This window comes from Pelobates fuscus, chromosome 3 (genome assembly GCF_036172605.1).
Source record: "Pelobates fuscus isolate aPelFus1 chromosome 3, aPelFus1.pri, whole genome shotgun sequence".
NCBI classification, from domain to species: domain Eukaryota; kingdom Metazoa; phylum Chordata; class Amphibia; order Anura; family Pelobatidae; genus Pelobates; species Pelobates fuscus.
Genome location: NC_086319.1, coordinates 264664523 through 264680661, shown reverse-complemented (window position 1 = coordinate 264680661; position 16139 = coordinate 264664523). Strand labels below are relative to the sequence as shown.

The 16139-nt window shown below is 39.5% G+C and overlaps 1 protein-coding gene across 1 annotated transcript; it reads right to left on the bottom strand.

Moving 5' to 3' along the window:
• Positions 1–4752: 4752 nt before the first annotated feature.
• Positions 4753–15725, bottom strand: NUDT18 (nudix hydrolase 18). Its single transcript, XM_063448479.1, has 4 exons — positions 15709–15725; positions 10154–10311; positions 9790–10003; positions 4753–6665 (listed from the first exon to the last, which is right to left on the bottom strand). Exons 2-4 carry the CDS (start codon positions 10307–10309, stop codon positions 6118–6120), a joined length of 918 nt encoding a protein of 305 aa, XP_063304549.1. The 5' UTR covers positions 10310–10311; positions 15709–15725; the 3' UTR covers positions 4753–6117.
• Positions 15726–16139: the final 414 nt, after the last annotated feature.

The following is a 16139-nucleotide window of genomic DNA, read 5'->3' as shown; positions in this document are numbered from 1 at the left end:
AGCTGTAATTACTACTAAAAGACTTGGTCTTTTTCTTAGTGTGGCCGCTGCATCACAAACTTTTAACCCTCAGAGATTGTTACTGATAAACCGGAAGCTACAGAAAACCTTTCCTTTTCTTTTCATTAAACCACTGTTGAAATCATTTTAAAAGATATTTATTTGCGATATCCAGTTTTTAAATTGTTGTGTAATGATACATAGATACATAGATAATAACTGATGACAATATCACTTTAAGTAAAGCTTGTGCGCCAAAATTCCCTGGAGGTATCACTGACAGAGTCCTGTCCGGTATGGAATTACCTTGCTCAAAGGCATCCTGGAGGCTTGTTAGTTTTCTATACTTAGTATGTATATAGATATATTTTATAGCTTGTGCAAATGCAACTGCTATCCACGTCCCTAGAAAATGTACTTGACAGCTCAGAGGTTTAGTACAAAAGAGTTTATATCTGGGTCACTGGGTATACAGTATATGCACACTATTTACTTCTAAATAAGGAGCTTGTTTGTTTTATGTTAAAAGTGCAATTTAAGAAGATTGTTTGTCCTTAATACATATTAATTTACCTTTAATTTAAATGATTATACTCCATGAAATACAATCAATAAGATCATTGGTTGCAGTTTGCCATGGCAGGTATTATCACACCAAAGAGTGAGAGGGATGCAGCGTACCATGTGCCAGGCAGAGTGATGGGAAGGAACATGCAGTCTTTCAGGCAGAGTAATGGGAATGAAGTGTGCAGTGTGTAAGGCACACTGTGCATCTGGCAGATTGAAGGGAAAGGAAATGCATCAGGCAGAATAATAGGATGGAAATGTGTCTGCCAAATTGAGAAATGTGCTACGTAGACTGAGCAGAAATAAATGTGTTTTGCATCAGGCAGAGTGAGGGGAAGGATGACCACGGTGTATGTCAAGCATCGGTAGGAGAATATATATATATATATATATATATATATATATATATATATATATATATATATATATATATATATATATATATTATAAAAAAAAAATTTAACCTGCGAATTGCAGTGACCAGAAATCCTAGGAAAATTGACACACACACACACAAAAAAAATATCCAACTCTAAAATCACATCTTGGTTATTTTAACCTCCATTTTGCAATTTGGCATTTAAACTCCTGTAACTTCCCATCCCTTTTGGACACAGTGGACACCATCCAATGAAGCTGCAGTAGTAATAGAATTCTGGGGTACACAGTGTGCGTGTACTTAAATACTAATTAGCATTACAAAGTGTGTGTAATATGTGTGGTTTCAGCATGACTTATTTTTTTTTTTTTTTATTATGTTTTACATTAAAAGTGAATTAACATTGGGGATGGAGTTTTTGTTGTTGTTACAAAAGTAGGAACTAAATAACCTAAAAGAATTGAGCAGTGAGACTGCAGAGACATTTTCTATACACCAAAATTGCTTCATTAAGCTAAAGTTGTTTTGGTGCATATAGTGTTTTTCATTAATAGTACATGGACAATGAAAACACCACTTGTGCTGTAAAATGTAGTGCAGCATACAGCATCCTGTCTTGACTTTACTTCGCCATTGCATGCATAAAATAATTTTTTCTCAATGTCAATAAAAAATATGCAATTGTAACTTTTATTTTCTTCTTTTCATGGACCATTTGTTTCTACAGTACCAGTAATTAATGTTCTTTGATTTCAGAAGAATTTAACAAGATAAAAATGTCACACCAAGTGAACTTTTCTTTCATAGATCATATGTAAAATAATTAAAAAAATTTGATTTGGTCAATTATCTGTTTGAACGCAGTTATTATTCTGCTAATTTTCTTTTGATGGTTATGGGACCTTTTTTTTTTTATTATTATTATTTATTTTTAGGGTGCATATATGTCACCTTTTCAGCAAGAATGTGTGGTACAGAAACGTAAAAAGGCATGTTATATAGAATGGTGTTGGTGCACTTTTTTTTTTTATTTTTTATAAATAAACCTCAGATAAACAGGGACACTGGAAAAATGTCAAATATATACATGATCACTCCATAGACAAGACTGTCTGAATAATATTCGGGTAAAATTAGCATAGGTGGGTTCCCTGAGAAAAGGCTGCTCACCCAAGTTCTCTATTGGCTGCTGTAAATAAAGGTCTCTGTTAGAGGAAAAAAAACAACATAACAAAAATGAAACCAAATTAAATGAAGGTCAGCTTATGGAGAAAGATCATGTGAGTTCTTCATATAGAGAGTCCCAAAGGAATCTGCCCCCTCCAGTCATGGAAGAGCTGGTTGTGAGCGCATGGACCGTGGGATAAAAGGTGTGACTGTGGAGGGGTTCCATGATTCCGCTGGGGGTCCCGCAAGTGAGGCTGCGGTCGGGTTAGGCAGTCCCAGCTTTTCTAGAAAAGTCGAGGCCTCCCCCCATCGAGTCACCACCAGAGAGCCACTTGCCCCCCATTGATGGGCTACAATTGAAGAGCGCAGTTGGGCAGTGACGGGCCAAACCATTTGTGGTGGAGAAGGGTAGCCCTTGTTAGATATTGGTAAAAGGCAAGTTGCGAGTTCTCAAAGGTCAGGGGTGTTTTACCCTTTAGTGCCGACATGATTTGGATATTATCTTGTAGGGTGATGCATCTGAGGTTCACGTCCCGAAGCACAGTGGGTTTGAAGTGAGTAAGGCCAGGGAGACTGTAGACTCTGTCAATGACTAACTTCTTTGCCATAGCTTGGAGCAAAATAATATCTAGCAGCCTCCTGATGTAATGAGGTAGTTCCTCCGCAGAGATACCCCCAATCTGTGCATTGTTGGTGGTCTTCTATCACCATTAGTTCAAGAGATAAGTATTGTTGAGCCGTGACAGCCTGCACCTCCGTTTTGATAAGTGTGAAAACAGTTGCCATCAATTTCTGCATATCAGTCAGTAATACCTACAAATCACGTTTGGTGGTCGGAGATGCTATCGGTTGTGGCGTGTGGTTTCTGAAAGCACTGACCCATAACCGGTATACAGACTGGTTAGTTAATCTGTGCGGGAGTGAATGTAGTCTCTGCACAAGCTATTGCAAAGTGACCCAAGAGCTTATCTAGGCATTGGAGCTTCAGCATGCGGTAGGCCCCAGACCTGCGCCTCTGTTGGGGTGGGTTTTTTGGACAGAAAATATCAATGCACCGTGCCTCGCAGAATCAGGCTAGGTGGTTTACAAAGTTGGATGAATTACTGGACAGCAATTATCAGCAAAATTACAATTTGTGCTGAGGAGCTGATGTAAATGGCTTCCGGTCAGCACAGCAAGCAAGCGCCGTCCCCCATTATGGGACTTTTACTTGCAATTTTTTTTTATTGATTTCACAAAGAAAAACATGATGAGCCAGGAATGACACTATGGAGTATGGCAAAGCAAGACATCCTGACAAACAACTGTACAATAAATGTGGCATCTAATAAAGTGAAAGTGTATTACATACAGAAACAAACTGTTGTGATTGACCTATTCTGGTGATAGTTCTGGGCAACTACCTAGGAGGGGCTAATGTAAGTTCCATTTTCATTATCATCAAGTGATTTTTGTAAGTTGTGAAATAATCAATTAATAGAGGGAGGAGGAATACCAAAATAAAGTGTCCAGGGGCTTGGAAGGAATGTCGGACAGGACTAAATTAGTTGTAAGCTCAGAACCTAGCTACTTTCTGTCATCCCCACAAGATATGGTAAATTGATACCCCCTACCTTCAACAATCTTCAAGACAATTGCTCCCATGTGGGCCAACTGCACCTAATCATACTATCTCAGAGATACCTTAGTGGTTGCCTTCCATAAATCACATCAACCATTGCTTGATAGAGAGAGAGCGAGTGTGTGTGTGTCTCCAGACACAAGAAAAGAAAATGCAACAGGAAACAAACAATAAAATCAGAGTAAACAAAACATAAGAGCAGGCTATTCTGTTCCTGTTCAGGTAGGAAATTAGTCCCTGGCAGTGGAAAAAGTTGAAAAGTTGCCCTAGGTACAAATGGTGAAATATGGCAAACATTCCAGGTAGCGACACAGAGTCACGAGTGAAACCACGTTTCTTGAGAAATGTCACTTGCATGCATTAAGCACACAGGAGCGCTGTTGTGATTAGCCCCCAAAGATCTTGGAGATAACATACACCCTTTAAAGTCAGGAATTAGGTTAGCGATCATAGGGATTGCCTCCAAATAGTGGTATTGCGGTACAAATCTGGGTAGAATGTAAGTAAAACTACTCTCAAAGGCATAGGGTGTCTGCCATAGAAATTTTATTACAATAGCTATATTATGCAGCAAAATATAATTTGACAGATATGCTTTAAACTAATGTTCATTCTTGTCATGCAAATACAATTTTATTTAAACACACATAAATGTATAGAACTGCACACATACATATATAGTATATGTACTGTAAATAATTTTAGACTTTGACCAAAGTATTTTCTAAAGATAGTTGTTTATGGCTGAGAAGATTTTTCACCATCTAGGCCAGGGATGGAGAACCTTTGGCTCTCCAGATGTTTTGGACTACACCTCCCATAATGCTCTTACAGCAAAAACTCTGGCAAAGCATCAAGGGAGATGTAGTTCACAACATCTGGAGGACCGAAGATTCCCCATCCCTGAACTAGACAATACTGGGATTTTGCCCAAACCAGCATCTATAATGTTTATTTAAGAGTATGAATACATAGAATATGCTTCAATACGTAGTTGAGTATATATATGAACAATTAAATGAACAGTAATTTAAAAAAAAAAGAGATTTTGTTTCTTTGAAAGTTTAGAATACTGCGCCACTATACCTTACCTTTGTTTCAGCCCTGTGACAGTCTCTTCTCTGCAGATGACTTCTGTAGAATCAGTCGCTTTACATAGAAAAGCACTGAAGACATACAGCACATGCGTGCCAATCACAGTGATCCATCAATGCAATGCTTCACTATGAGAGAAGCATAACCTGTGTGCAACTGCATCAACCTGTGTGATGAGGGTGAGTGTGAAGTCCTTTGAAAAACATAGGATGTAAGAGTCTCTTGTGCCTCTCCGACACGTGTTTAATGTAAATGTTTTTCATAACATTGTCTGAGAAAAGGGACAGCATCTACACACCAAAACCACTACGATAAGATCGAGTGGTTTTGATTCTTAAGAGTATCCCTTTAATGAGCATGATTCAGAATCTGGCTCTTTTAGATTGCCAAACATAAGCAGCAAACTGATATAGCATTTTCATCCTTATTCTTCTTTTTTCAACTGTTATAGAAAATAAATATCCTTTTTTAGTATCAGAAACAAACATAAAAATATGAGTGAGCACACAATATATAAATGTAATATAACCAGAAAGTAAGATGTGGATTTAGCCTGAAATACACAATAATAAAAAAAAGACCGTAGTGTAGTATATGGCATATTCTTATTTACCCAACTCACATGTTGCTGAGCCAAATAGAGAAGACTGAGACGTTTAGGGCTCCAATCAGGTACTCCTTGACATTAGGGATTGCTTTTATTGCCAAGGAGTACCTAATTGGAGCCTTAATAGTCTTAGCGTACTATAGTTGGCTCAACAACATGTGAGTTGGGTAAATAAAAATATACATATGTTTTAAGAAGATGTAATATACTGCATTATCGTCTGGTTTTATTGTGTATTTTAGGCTAATTCCATATCTTACTTGGTGGCAATATTAGTTTTCTATATTGTGTGTTCTCACACATATTTGTATGTTACATTTTACACTTTGTGTTGTGTGGAGTGACCTGACGTGTGGTGATAGTAGCAACAATTATATAAACAGCTAACAACAGTTCCTTCACTATATTATAGTTTATAAAAATAAATTAGCAGCTATCATTTTCCTTACATGAGTCCCAAAGCAAACCTCTGGGTGATCAACAGAAGCCTAATTTTAGTCATTAACTAATGAGGCCTGGCTTAATATTAATTGCTTAAAAGCATCAGTTGTTATCTATAACAAGAAAATACATGTCTTAAGCTATGTATACCCGCATGAGTCTGGATTGCATTATCTGTGCATTACAAGCATTTCTCTTTTGCATAATCATTGTAAACATGCAGAGCTCTGTGTGTGATAATCAGGTGTATAATGGAAGTAACGTTTTGTTCTCCAGAATGTGTTTCATTTTATCCTTCAGTTCTCCATCCTGTACTAGCACCCAGGAGAGAGCCTTTGATGTCATTACAGGAGGTTGTGGGGCATTGAGCCCTGCCATTATATTAAAACACACCCCATCTGCACCTTCCCCGCCTTGGTGCTGAATTCCTAAAATGCCACAATACTGGGGAGGGTCCTCCTCTAACATGCTTCGTAAGGAGGTTAGAATACTCCCTCTACAAGGTCCACTCCCAGTGACAGGAAGATGAGGAGGCTCAGTCAAGCTCTGTAGGATCCACATTTCCTCCTGGGAGCCAAGGCACAGTAAAACCAGACGCATGGCAAGATGGGGGGAAGGCAAAAGTGCAGGCAGAATAGATGGATGTGAGGGGAGAAGTCTGAACGCCTGACCCAATTGTATGAGGGGAAGAATGTCTTTGCAGCGGAGAGGCAAAGCAGAGGACATGTCCCACCACATGGCCTGCAGTGACTCCGAGTCTGACAAGAGTGTAGTCTTCAGAGAACCTCCTGAGATGGAAGACAATAGATGAGATTTCAACAGAATATTCAAATAATGGTTGAGGTGGCATTAAGATTAAGAAGTTAGAAGGTTTCACCTGTTTATCTGTCCTTAATATAAAAATATACAAAGAGCAGAACTGGCTAGACTCTGGTTGACAAGTAAAACATTAAAAACATTAACTCTATAAGATCTTTCACAGTTGTGTCCATTTAATATATAAATGCTTGTTCAAATGAAATTCAAAAGACATATACGTCCTGGAATGTGCCAGTGACCATGGTCACCATTTTTCTGTGCTACTAATTTTTGTTCTGTTTATGCTGAGGGCTGCCAACAGAACATTCTACATTTTACAGTTTTTTTGAAATGGAACCTAATTTGACAATTTAAAGAACTACTGTCACCTCATAACTATTTTTTATATAGTAATCCTATCATCAAGTTTTGAAAGGAAATAGATTTTTTTTTAATTAAGTTTTTGTAAAACAATTTGAGAAAAACGCATCTCTACCTTTATTATATGACACGATCCTTCAGTCATATTCATGCATCTTGAGTCAGACAGTGCTTCTGAGCAGGGAGTGAAGTAGAATGTCGGTTTTTAAACAGTCTGACCCAAGGTGCATGTACGTATATGGCTCATAGGTGCTAAATTTGCAAAGTCTATGAGGCAAAAAACGCTGGCCAAACAGACGAGAAATTAAATTTCTCTTTCTGCTAAAAGCACTAGCCACTACTATATATTTATCTTACATAATCTCTTGCTGCTCTCAATACAATTTGCCACATCCTCCTACAGAGTCTCAGCTCTCTCTTTGGATCCACTCTCATATATGTCCTTTTCTGTGCCACTTGCTGGCAGCTCCTCCTCTTCATTGCCACTGGCAAATGGAGTACCGCAAGGCTTTGTCTTTGGTCCTCTACTCTTGTCCATTTAGACTTCTCTTTATCAACAGCTACATTTCAAATATCACCCTTATATAGGTGACCCTCATATCTACCTCTCCACCTGTCCTTCATCCCCAATATGCAACTGCTTTCTTCATCCTGCCAAATCCACCTATGCAATAATTCCAAAATGTGTCAGTTTCTGAGCACTGATACCACTAAGCAACTCAACCACTTCCTTATTTCTCCTCTCAACTACTGCAATAACCTACCTACTAAGTGACCTTCCTTCAGTCCATCCTGAATGCTTCTGCCAGGTTCAACCACCTTTCCCATTGCTCCGTATCTGCTGTACACCTCTGTGAATCCCTTCAAGGGCTTCCCAATCACAGCAGAATTAAATGAAAAGTTCTTACCCTGACCTACAAAGCCCTTGCTAACCCCATACGCCACATTACTCACCAATAAACAAATATATTCCAGCCTGCCACCCAAGATCTAACAATAATCTGCTCCTTTCATCTTCTATTATCATCTAACTAGATTGTAAATTCCCACTGGAATAGAGCCCTCAGCTCTTATATTTGTTTGCCACATTTTGTATTGTCTCGGATGTACTGTAACTTTTGTCATTGTACTTGAATCAATTCAACCTATGTACAGAGCTGCGAAATGTGTTGGTGTTTTATAAACTATAATTATAACCTTTGAAAAAAAGTTACTTGTGCACTATTTTAAATCCCTATGTACATTTCGACAACTGGAGGTTTTAAGGATCACTCTAATTGCCATTTAAGTGTAAGCTCACCTGCCACGTCAAGGCAAAACCTCTTAGGTAAGTCTTACACTAGTAATTCACCCTGCTGTCTTCAGCCTGCTGTCTCTAATGAGACAAAGAGGACTATTTTTCTAAACCCCTGCACACTTACTAACCCTTAATAGGGAACACATGGGGTGGGTGGCAGCATTGTATAATGGCTGTGTAATACAAAAGCAAATACAAATATTCAAAATTAAGTCCCACTACCAATATAAAAATAGCCCTCTCTGTCTCATTAGAGATTTTAGCTTTAGACTGAAGACTGCGGGGTGAATTGTTAGTGTAGGACTCACCTAAGAGGTTTACCTTGACGTTACTAAAAAAAAAACTCCAGTTATTTCAATGTGCATAGGGATTTGGGATACGGACAAGTAAATGTTTTCTTTTTTTTTTGTATGTATTGGGGCTGATGTGTACTATAGCCATTGCTGCCACCCAGGAGAAGTGGGAGTTTGAGCGCAAGGCTTAATTTAGTTTGTTTATAGTAATAACCTTTCACTGTGAATAACGTTTCTACTATAAATGTCACTGGGTTTATGCATATGTGTATATGTGTTGGGAATTTCTGGCAGGTAGCTGTATCAATACATTCCATGCTATTTATACAGTCCAACACAGGCTGCAGCACTGGACACTTAGACCTGTTAACAAAGTAAAGTATACCAGGTTTTATCAAGGCTTTCGGATTTTGTGATAGTACGACCATAAAATGATTAACTGGCAAACTCTGTCAAAGTAGTCTTTTTGGCATATATATGATAGTAAATCCCACACGGTTTATGAATGGGGATGGGAGCCTTAGCAGATCAAACGCTTTCTTTATATGATTAATTTGATCCTGCTATTTATTAAATATAATGTTTGACCGGTCTAGTAAAATTGTTAATACAGGTTTGTGTAAGTCACTTTCTGTCCTTTATTATATGATTGGCAAATCTCTCTGACTTTAGAGATCTTTACAGTATTAACATGTTTCTATACAGCTGTTGCAGCACCCAAGCTACATTACAATATTTTTATTGGCTTTTATCAGCATCTAGTCAAACATCAAGCTAGCAGTGATAATTTACTGAATAATCTATTCCTCTACTCTTCAGATGGTAATTAGATTATCTGTACAATACCTACAGCAGACGGATATACTGTGGGATGTACATTCTGCAAATTTAACTATATCTAAATACAAACGTGTCACTGTCTTTAACATTCTAACACATATTTGTATCCCGAGATCTCTGAGATACATAGTATTCCTTTCTCCAGATCAAACATGACATCAGGGATGAGACCGTAAGAGAACACCCAGTACAAGTCACAGTATATAGATGGGAGGATGGCTTAAGATATATTTTTTGTGGGGCAGATCCTGTGTGTGTTAACACACTTAGTAGAGGTATTTACAACATGTATAACATACTAACCTGTGTGCTGAGCCAAAAAAACAAATCGAATCCAAGCAGTTCCCCTTTCCTCCACAGTTAATAAGGTGAGGGGCTCACAAAGGAGGCCAGTTTCCTCTTTCACCTCCCGGCATAGTCCTTCTACCAGCGTTTCGTCCTTCTCCAGCCTCCCAGCAGGTAGATACCAACTCCCCCAACACTCGGCTTTAGCCTCCTGCATCATTAACACTTCATCCTGCAGAACATTACACAACAGCATTAACAAGGCTATTCGATCTACCATCTTAATCCACCCCTGCAATATGTACTAACACAGAGCATCTCGCCCCCAAGCATTGCTTGGGTTTAGCACAAGTAAAATATTGCTTTTGCTGCCAGTCCATACCTGCTCATTCAGTATCACACCCATGACAATGTAGCAAGCATTACGTCTCAGTCGCAGAGGCTGAGGGTTACCAGAAGACACATCGTAAGTTTCAGGCACTGGGATGGCACCTCCATTCATGAGGGTCTTCAACTCCTCTTCTAGGGTGGAGGACATGCCTGGAGTAGGGCAACGATAATACAAGAATTATGTATTTACATATTATCTGCCTCTTCATCTTCCCATATACAACTATAAATGCTGTAAAGAAACAGCTCCCATGAAGGGGAGTAGGGAGGCATCTGGCAGGTTTGCCAAAACTAATCACCCCCACTGAAAATGGCATTATATATATAAATTATCATAGAAATAAATTATATATTCAACTGAAAATTTCAATGTATATTTTTTTTTTCATCAACTACTTATATTGAATCCAGAGTCACCATGACTGCAACTTCATGGGTGTCACACTATTGTAACACTCACCTTCAGTCTTTTATACTGTTGTTTATACTGCCCTGCCTCTTGCAATTAAACGCAGCAAGCACCCCCAATTACAACCATGGCACACCAAGCTGACCCGTTACCTCCAAAAATGTTCTAGAACTGCTGAATGCTGCTGGAGCCTTGACCCCAACTCCCCATCCAACTACCGCTCTCTCTCGCTATTGCCATTTGCCTCCAAGATCCTCGAAAGAGTTGTGTACATCAGACTGACTGACTTTCTCGAATCCAACTCTCTGCTTGACCCCCTTCAGTCTGGATTCTGCGCCGGTCATTCTGTCGAAACGTCTGTGACCAAAGTATCCAACGATTTAATTGCTGCTAAATCTCGCGGCCTACTCTACTCCTAATTCTCCTTGATCTTTCTGCTTCCTTTGACACTGTTGATCATCAAGAGCTTCTTTGCATTCTCCGTAATTTTGGTCTACGGGATACTGCTTTCTCCTGGTGTTCCTCCTACCTCCAGCGCTCTTTCAGTGTTTCTTTCTCTGACTATGTCTCTTCCCCCCCAACCACTCTCTGTTGAAGTTCCCCAAGGTTCTGTCCTTTGTCCCCTACTGTTCTCTATCTTCCTTGGTCCCTTACGGTCTATACTGCCTCCCTTGGGAAACTCATCAGCTCCTCTGGCTTCCGTTATCAATTCTATGCGGATGACACGCAAATCTACCTGCCCTCTCCTGATCTCTCTCCGCCCATCTTGACTCGTGTCTCAGACTGCCTCTCTTCGATCTCCAACTGGATGGCTGCTTACTTCCTTAAACTCAACCTGTCCAAAACAGAACTTCTGGTCTTTCCTCCCTCAAGTGTTATTACTCTTGTGTCTGTCTCCCTCCAAGTCAACTGCGCTACCATCATCTCTACCTCGAAGGCTCGCTGTCTGGGTGTTTTTTTTTACTCCAATCTCTCCTTCACCCCTCATGTCCAATCAATCGCCAAATCCTATCGCTTCCATCTCAAAAACATAGCGTGCATTCGCCCCTATTTAACCCCGGATGCGGCTAAGGTGCTGGTCCATGCTCTTGTTCTCTCTCGCCTTGACTTCTGCAATACCCTTCTCAGTGGTCTTACATGTTCCCAGATTGCACCGCTGCAATCTATAATGAATGCAGCAGCGAGGCTCATTTTCCTGTCCGCTCGCATCTCCCACGCCTCCCCGCTCTGTCAGTCCCTGCATTGGCTTCCAGTTAGATATAGGGCTCAATTTAAAATTCTGGTGCTTGCTTAGAAGTCCCTACATAATGCTGCTCCAACCTACCTATCCTCCCTAATACACAAGTATGTCCCGTCGAGGCCCCTACGCTCTGCCAAAGACCTACGTCTATCCCCTGTCCATACTCCCACCTCTAATGCTCGCCTCCAAGATTTCTCCAGGGCTGCACCTCTTATGTGGAACTCCCTTCCCTTCTCCGTAAGACTTTCACCCAGTCTCCACTCATTCAAAAAATCATTGAAAACTCACTTCTTCAAGAAAGCATATCAGTTAAACTGTAAGCAGGTTTTTATCCCCCACCCCCATGACTTCTCTCCTGCAACTGTCAAAAATTACCTACTAAGCCCTTAGTGAATACCTTTCTAACAACCTACCTCGTACCCCTACTTTTACCCTTTGTGTCACTATACCCCACTCCCTCTATAATGTAAGCTCATTGAACAGGGCCCTCCACCTCTCTGTTCCTGTGTGTCCAATTGTCTGGTTAAAATTACATGTCTGTTAGTCCACTACGGAATGTGATGGCGCTCTATAAATAATAATAAAATAATAATAATAATAATAGAACTGCATCTACTTTGGAGCACTTTCTCAAACAAGAAAATCTTCTATCATGATTCTGACATGCTGGCTTCACTGCTAAAGCATCAGTGACTCCATTCCTATACTCATATAAACATGTAAAGGAGAAACCACAGTGCAATGGAGTTGCTGTAACAGGTAGCATAAAAAAAACCATGTAAATCACACTGTGTCCTGTCAGCAAAGAAGTCTACCAGGACTCTATCCCAAATAATTGTTTGACAGCTGGGAGAGTGGTGTATTTTGTGTTTATGTTAGAACAAAGCATCATGTGAATTTAAAGGTCTGAGCACCAACGCAAATTTAGCTTAATGAAGCAGCCTTGGTGTAAAGATCAGGTCACTACAATATCAAAGTTCAATTTTCTAACGAAGCAGTATTGGTGTATAAATGATGCTCCTGCTGTATCATTTGCAGCTATTTAGATGTTAAATTGCTTTGTATATGCACCCCTAGCCCCACCTCACACAACCTCCACAAACAAAAAAAGGTCAAATTGTACAGCACAGTGTGTTTATTTTAGAAGTCCTTATCTCCGGTTCTCCTGTGCCTCCCACAGGAGGCAGTTGTACAGTTTAGTAGGCGATAGAATCTACCTTAAACACACTAAGCTCAAAAAATTGACTCCTTCACAGAATGTCCGCAGAGAGGCTGTGAGAGTAGCAGGCAAGGGAGGTGTAAATAGTGCAGAAAATTAAGGCGGTTGGACTGCAGGTATATGATCATACAAAAACTCTACTATACTAAAGTTGTTTTGCTGCTTAGACTGTCCCTTTAATGTACTTTTAAACTAAACAGACTTGTGTATATTCTCACAGACACACTTGTGCTACAATAGCCAGTTTGTAAAAAATAGCCCAGTAGAAGATTTATTTCAATTTGGCTATTTCAACATTAAAAATACATTTTCCTCATTTTCTAAAAATATGCTATTTATGTGTGAGCCAGGACGTTGCTGAGTATACTTAGTAAATCTTATGTAAAGGTTATGGAATATGTAGTTTACCAGACATGAATAAAACCATTTGGCTTGGCAAGCTAATATAAGTGTAGCTGCTTCTATCAGGGGCATAACTAAGAAGCCCACATGCAAGAATAAAAGAAGAGCCCTCCTTATCTCTCACCCTAATGCAATATACATGTGGTGGTTGGCTGAGTGTGACATGTATATGTCGGGTTGCCTGAGTGATTGTGTGTGTTACTTAGCTGATTGTAATTGGAGTTATCTGAGTGTGTGTGTGTGTGTGGGGTGGGGGGTTAGGGGTAATATTAGCATTACACATATTTTTAATTCCATCCTGCTTACCTTTCTACAGGGAGAAGGGTATCCCTGGTGGTCGAGAGGTGACCATGTGATCTCCACCTCCAGAGGCTGCAGACCAAATTAAAATGCTCTTCCAGCCCAGTGCTCATGCAATGAGTCTGCGTGTTACCATGGAAACCCAGCAACAGCTCTTTGACTCTTTCAGTAAGCACCAGAAGCGCTTAAAGTGGTTATTTATTGAGTATTTTGCCAAAATGACAATATACTAAATAATGGTTTTGCAGATGGGGGTCATTAGATGTCCTGACAGGAAGAACTACATGCCCTTTTCACAGTAACGACTGGTGCAACCCTGGTAGTTCCATCAATGGCTTTTACTCGGTTTATTATCATCTTCACTTGTGTTTTTTCATATATGAAGCTATTTCTGGTCACTAATGTGATCAGCTAACTTACAGATTTCCTCATAGAAACCTAACCATTCTTGTGATGTACACTCAAAATAATGCATTACAGGGATCCTATAGTGTTAGGAAATCTGTATTCCTAACACTATAGAGCCCTCTGAACTTCAATGAGCTGAAGTGGTCTGGGTGACTATAGTGTCCCTTTAAGTTCATGTAGGTTGTTTGATCATATTCCTTGGCTCTGATTGATCTCCAATCCATATGGCATTAACCATGAAGTGTACGGTGCACCCTCGTATTGATTTGTATGAAAATATAACTGTTCTCCCATATGTGTATTATATCAAATGCACACATACTTAGTAATTTCTTGAGCACATGAGTTACATGTTTAAGTGCTCTCGTGCTAAACTTGGCATTAAAGAAATACTCAAAAATATAATTTTATATTTATTTATATTATTCAAAGGGTCTATATTACACGAATGGCTGCCCGATTCGGCATTGATGGGGTTAAAAATCTTCTGAGTTCACATGTATTCCAAAACTGGGAGAATCTCCTTGGCAGAGCTCTTATATGGTTATTGTGCAGTCATCATGTCTCATGACTTGTGTCCAAGCAGATGATTCCCACAGATAAGCATTGGGATTCACTGTGCACATGTAGCAATCACTTGCTGTAAACTTTATCTATGATAACCACTCACTTCCATTCTGAATTTAAAACAAATGAGACAGGATACTTTCTTGGCTGTGTTGCTAAGTGAATTATGAATGGTTATGTCTCTTGAATTCAACATGTTTATAAAATAAGCCAGCAAGTACAAGCAATTGCCATTAAAGTACTCCAGCAAGTAAGAGTGGTTTAGGGGACTGGAGTGTTTCTTTAACATCCAGTGTATTTCCACAATACATGAGCACAACAGTGCTGAGTGTATGGGCAGCTCTGATTAGGATGCACCCTCTTTGTGGGTTGGCACATTGTCCAGACACTAATTGCATCACAGACAGGCCCACTGGCCAACTCAGATGACAGCTTTCCAAAGTCCATCATTACCATCAAAGCTTATTGTGGGCTTTTGGTACCAGATAGAGACATGTTCATTGTTCAAACAGCTCAAATGTGGTTTAACAGATAACTAGATAATGGTGTTCATATATCATTGCATAATAACCCCCTCAATAAGCTCTTTCAGTCGCTTGGAATGTCCTTTTAATAATTAATCACAATGGAGATCTCATAGAAACTGCAGTGACTGATGTTTTTCATGTAGCAACATGTGAATTTTACATCTGGCTGGTCAACACTATTCACATACAATCCCCATTGCAGATAAATAAAAATCTATAAATTGTTTATATTTCTAAGAGCTCTTCTACTGATTGAAAGCTTATATTCGTATTTTCTGTGTTTTGGGGCAAAGTCATGTTTTCCTATATATTTATCCCACCAGCACATCTACAGCAGGCCATTGTCACCATCACAATAGGTTTGAATTAAAAACCCCATCTCTTATTACACACAGCATGCACTACAATAAAGAGACAGGTCTGAATATCTTGTCATAATAAAATCTCATATTATAGCTGTCACTGCAGTGCTCACCTCCCAGCTCCAGACCCGGAAATACACTCTTTTCTTTCTGCACTGTGATTGGTCACTGTCAGAGGAGACTCTGCTCCTGATTGGCTTACTATTCTTCCTCTCGCTGTTGTAAATGTTTACATTCAGGAGAGTTCTAAACACAATGGTTCTAAACCAGTTTCAGTTTGTGTCTCCATTAGGAGAGCCATTTTGCTGGCGTCAGTAAAGTATGACCTCAGTAAAATTGTTGGGCTCCATAAGGATTGCTTCCTTTGTGTGGTTATTGGCTCAGAAGTTGTGTTTTCTAAGTGCCTGCCACCTGGCAACGCTATATCTGCTGTATGAAAATCATTAAGCAAAGAGGCCACTGCTTGCAAAGCTTCAAAGGCATTCTGATTGCATCTGTACATGCTCTCCTACTAGACAGCTACCAGATTATGACTGTGATAATG